This window comes from Petaurus breviceps, unplaced genomic scaffold, assembly GCF_028583685.1.
Source record: "Petaurus breviceps papuanus isolate PSGF00001 unplaced genomic scaffold, PetGlider_PUasm1.0 490, whole genome shotgun sequence".
In the NCBI taxonomy this organism is placed as follows: Eukaryota; Metazoa; Chordata; class Mammalia; order Diprotodontia; family Petauridae; genus Petaurus; species Petaurus breviceps.
Genome location: NW_027186352.1, coordinates 12326943 through 12332003, shown reverse-complemented (window position 1 = coordinate 12332003; position 5061 = coordinate 12326943). Strand labels below are relative to the sequence as shown.

The following is a 5061-nucleotide window of genomic DNA, read 5'->3' as shown; positions in this document are numbered from 1 at the left end:
AGAAATGTCCCATTAAAAGTGTTCAAGTGTAAAGGCCTGCAAGTAAGCAGTCCTGAGGACTCTGGGGGATGGGGGGGGGCGCTGAGAGAATCCTCTGGCCACCCCTTAGGGCCGATGGTTCAGATGTTTGAAATAGCCAGAATCACAACAGGTTGGCCTATTTATCCCAGGCTCTCTAATGATCAGGCAGCCTCCAGCTGATTCTTCACACGTGGGTCATTGACTCCAGCTGTCCTACTTTACAGAGAAGGAAACTGAGGCCCAAAGATGAAAGGGGGCTTGGCCAAGATCTCACAGATGGGAAGCACCAAAGGCAAGATTCAAACCTGAGTCCTCTGACTTTAGACCCTCAGCTTTCTTCACAGTTCCATGAAAGGTTACAGAAGATGCAGAATGTAAACAGTCGGTCAATGAGCACTAATTAAGCCCTTATTGTATGACTGTGCTAATCGTGAGGGCTTCAAAGAAAGGAAAACGCCAGCAACACTCGAAAAGTGTTGGGGGGGGGAAGGGGGGCATCTACAGCTGGGCTGAGCTTAGCAGAAATCACACTGTGGCCTAGTGGCTGGAGGGCTGGACTTCCTCAGAAAGTCCTGGGTGTGAATCCCACCTCAGGCACATGTTAGTTATGTGACACTGGACAAGTCACCTAACATCTCTAAACCTCAGTTTCATCTGTAAAATGGAAATAAGAATAGTGCTGACCGATGTGAGACTGAAGCTGTAGGGGCCTTGAGGGTCATCTAAGCCAAGAACTTCTTTTACAGATGGAGAAAGTGAGGCCAGGCTGCAGCTATTTGCTCAAGTCCCCAAGGTGCCCCAAGCCCCGGGGTCCCCCAAGCCTCTCCTGCCTCACCTGCTGAAAGCCCGTTGCAGAATCTCACAGTGTCCTATAAACGTCAGCGCTTTTGACTTTTCTGTTGTACCTGAAACCTCCCAGATCTCCAGAAGGGATGATCCGACGGAGGGAGGGGAAGCAGACTCTGCCCAGAAGAAGAGGGGCGGGCCAGCCCCCGGCTTTATGGGCTGGGTGACACAGGAGAACTCCAGGTGACATCAAAGGAGCTGTCCCCGCCCACCAGCCGATGGCTTGGGGACTGCGGGGGAGAAGGAGACCCAGCCAAGCCTGACCTAGAAAAGCCTCTGACTCACCAGGCTGCTTGCTCCCTTCAGCTCTCTTCTCCCGAAGCAAGCACTCACAGCAGGGATTCTGTGGGACCTCCTCTCTCCCACTGGGATTCATTGAGGCTTCAAGGGAAAGTTGGGTTTTTGTTTGTTTTTAAAGCCCCAAGTGGAGCCCGACGTTGGGCTAAGCAACAGGTCTGCAGTGGACGGCGGATGCTTTGACTACCCAGGACCAAGATGTGGCTCCTCATTGCCATGGCCTGGCTGCTCCAAGGCCGTGCAGATGCCAAGCTCATGGGGGCCAAGGCTGTGGACCCCGAGGCATTCATGAACATCGTAAGTTCGGCTCCTCCGTGCTATTTGCGACACAACAATGGGTTTCCAGCTCATCCCATGTACCCCTGTCTTGTTTGATGCTTGTGGATGGAGGGAGCGGAGGGGTGTGTGTGTGTGTCTGTGTGTCTGTGTGTCTGTGTGTCTATGTGTCTGTGTGTCTGTGTGTCTGTGTCTGTGTGTGTGTCTGTGTGTGTGTGTGTCTCTGTGTCTGTGTGTGACAGAGAGACAGAGACACAGAGACACCTGTTGTGTTGTGTCTGGTCAGCTTCCTTTGGTCACTGTCCCTGGAAGGGAGGGGTCCTTGTTCACAGAAGGGCATTTTCCAAATGACTAGAAGTGCCAGGCCTTTTCGCAGTCTTAGCTACTTCCCTCACCATGTGTCACACGGAGTCTTTTGCCTTCCCACCTGGGCAGGGCCCAGAGGGGCTAATTCAGCCCCTTTCTGGACTCCTCACCAAGGACGCCCACTTTGCTGCTGTCCTGTGATGCATGAAGGACTTGCAGGAGTGGGAGGGGGTTACTGAGGGGCGTGGAGCTCTTCACATCTAACACTCAGCAGCCCCACGGCTGCAGGTGCCTCTTCCGCCTACCCTTGTTGCCAGCTCTCTGTTCTTGCTGGAATCTGAAGACATGAGTTTGAACGGCGGCTGTTTCTGCAGCCCATCTCTCTAAGCCCTGGGCAGGTGACATCCCCTCCCCAAGCCTTGCTTCCTCCTCTTTCAAACTGGGCTACTAGATTAGATGGGCCCCAAGGTCCCCTCCAGCTCCAGGCTCTCAGGCACATCCTTCTTTCCAGATGCACGGGAGCTAAGCCCAGGGAGGTGGTACTTCTTTCAAAACAGAGTCCTCCGTAATGGTCCAACAGGAAGGACTCTGGATCTGTAGACACAGACCTGGGGCTGATGGCTCTCTGTTGGTGTGACTTGGGGCACGGCCCCTAGCGCTCTGGGCATTATGAGCTCCAGGAGAGCAGGGAGCAGACTGGTGTCCCCCTTTTATATCCCCAGCAAATAGCAAAGTGTTTGGCTAATGTTGCTGTTCAGTCATTTTCAGTTGTGTCCAACTCTTTGTGACCTCATTTGGGGCTTTCTGGGCAGAGATGCTGGAGTGTTTGCCGTTTCCTTCTCCAGCTCATTTTACAGATGAGGAAACTGAGGCAAGCAGGGTGAAGTGACTTGCCCAGGGTCATACAGCTAGGAAGTATCTGAGGTGAGATTGGAACTCAGGGTCCCCAGCACTCTCTCCACTGTGCCACCCAGTTGCCTTTGGCAAATGGTAAATAATGGATGTTTTTTCATTCACTCATACTTTCATAAAATAGATAAAACTCTGGACTTAGAGGCAAGAAGACCTCAGTTCAGATCCTAGCTTCTCTCAGCTTTGGTTTCCTCTTCTGCAAAATGGGAACAATAATAGTACTAACTTCCTTCATTCTGAGTCCCGCCCTGTTTAATGTGTGTGCAGGGCCCTGTTGGCCACGTGCACGTAAACTGTCATTATGGTGATCTGTGAAATGAAGATTTGGCCTAAATGATCTGGCTGCCTTCTCAAGGCCCGGGCCCTAGGACCGTCTCCTTCCTCCCATTTCTAACTGCTTTACTCTTAGCATCCTGTGGGCAGTCAGTCCTATGGCCAAGATGATTAGAACATTGTCTGAAGTGAGAGTTGGCAGGCTCTGAGAGAGCGTCTGAGGTAGTTACTTCAAAAAGTTAAAAGGATTCTGTCGCGTCTCTTTGGGATGCTCAGGAGGGCTCGGCTAATTCCTGGGCACTAAGTGATGGTCTGAGCAGGTGTGACCTCTGACAAGCAAGGCGCAGGCTGACGATGGCCTAGTGGACAGTCCCATGGGGCTCATCAGTCTTTAAAAACAATGGCTGGCATTGACATGCCAGGCATTGTCGCATTTGACTCTCACAAAAGCCTGGGTGGTGAGTGCCACGGCCACCTCCATTTTACAGATGAGAAGACTGAGGCACACAGAGGTCACATAGTCGTAAATACTGGGCCAGATTTGAATGGAGCGATTCCTGACTCCAGACCCAGAGCTCTCATCACCTAGCCGCCTCCTCCCATTCACCTGGATGTTCAAACATTCCATGACCATGAGACATTCGGATAATGGGGAAGAAGTCCATTCTTCACCCAGGAGCTGTGCTCTCATGATGTCAGAGGTCTAAATATGTGAGCACAGCCGTTCCTTCGATAAGCCTTCATTTAACCCCTACTGTGAGCATGTTCCTGTGCTGTACATACTACCCTCTCCAGGGACTTTAGAAGTCCCTTAGGCCAACTCTTTCATTTCACAGATGAGAAAACTGAGGCCCAGAGAGGTTTATCTTGTCTACAATCCCCCAGGGAGCAAATGGACAAGCTTAAATTCAACCCTTTCCATCAGGCCAGGCTTCATCCAGGTTGTAGACTCAGAGCCACAAGAAATGCTTGTGTGGGGTGAAGCAAGTTCACATGCATGCGCATACACACACATGTGTGCACACACACGCGTGTGCACACACACATATACACACCCCTGTGTTTGAGTTTCACCTGGGATACTACCTGCCACATACTAGCTTCCTCTTTTCACTATTCATTGCTGCAAACTAGGTGCCAAAATGCTGACAGAGTCCCCTGAATGTTGGGCCCTTAAGGTAAACTCCAGGTCACCCTACCTTAGTTACAACTCTGGGGGAAAAACATCAGCTTAACAGGGAAAACTGAGGCCCCAGGAAGGTAAAGGGCTTACACAACGTTGGCAATGCTAGCTGGCAAAGGCCAGGCCTGAGGCCGGCCCCCTCCGCATTTGAGGGGGATGGGAAATGTCACCTCTTCCAACAAGCTGGAGCAGAAAGTCCTGTTTTCTTTCCACAGAGTGAGATCATCCAGCACCATGGCTACCCCTGGGAGGAGTATGAGGTAGCCACAGAAGACGGCTACATCCTGACGGTCAACAGGATCCCTTGGGGCAAAGACCCTCCTGAGGACCCAGGTAGGAGGCAGCTGGCTCGGTGGTGGTCAGGATGCTCCCCACGTGGAGGGAGCCTGGCTGAGTGAGTCTGAGCTGGCTCTGAGAGCTCCACGAGCCCAGCAGGGACTCGTCCCAGACCCTCCGTCCTGAGGACACCCAGGTGGTGCCAAGTGCAGACAGGAAAACCCGAGTTCAAGCCCAAATTCAGACACTCAGTAGCTGCGAGTCCCTGGGCAGTCACTTAACCCCTCCTACCTCAGTTTCCCCAACTGTAAAATGGAGACAGTAACAGCACCTACCTCCCAGCGTCGTTGTGAGATCACACTTGTAGAGTGCTCAGCGTGACACCTGACACGTGTTTGATGAATCCTTGTGTCCTCCTTCCCTCCATACTAGGCAGGCATCCTCCACCTGGCTTCTCCAGCATGTTCGAAAAGGAATTTCACATCTTTTTTGGTGGGCAGGGGACATATGATGGTTAAAAAAAAAATAGCATTGGGGCGGCTAGGTGACTCAGTGAGTAAAGCGCTGGCCCTGGAGTCAGGAGGACCCGAGTTCGGTTCCAGCCTCAGACACTTAACACCCACCCACCCACACACACACACACACACACACACAAAACTAGCCATGTGACC

The 5061-nt window shown here is 52.1% G+C and overlaps 1 protein-coding gene across 2 annotated transcripts in view; it reads left to right on the top strand.

The window, feature by feature from the left end:
* Positions 1-1056: 1056 nt before the first annotated feature.
* The window catches only part of LOC138172152 (lipase member M-like), a 22087-nt gene continuing 18082 nt past the window's right edge, over positions 1057-5061 (top strand). Inside the window, exons 1-2 of one of the 2 annotated variants that reach the window (XM_069101772.1) lie at positions 1057-1461; positions 4330-4447. In XM_069101772.1, the coding sequence (XP_068957873.1) occupies positions 1363-1461; positions 4330-4447 (217 nt within the window). In that variant the 5' untranslated portion in view covers positions 1057-1362. The remainder of the gene's footprint in view (positions 1462-4329; positions 4448-5061) is intronic. The other variant, XM_069101771.1, reaches the window with a different exon arrangement.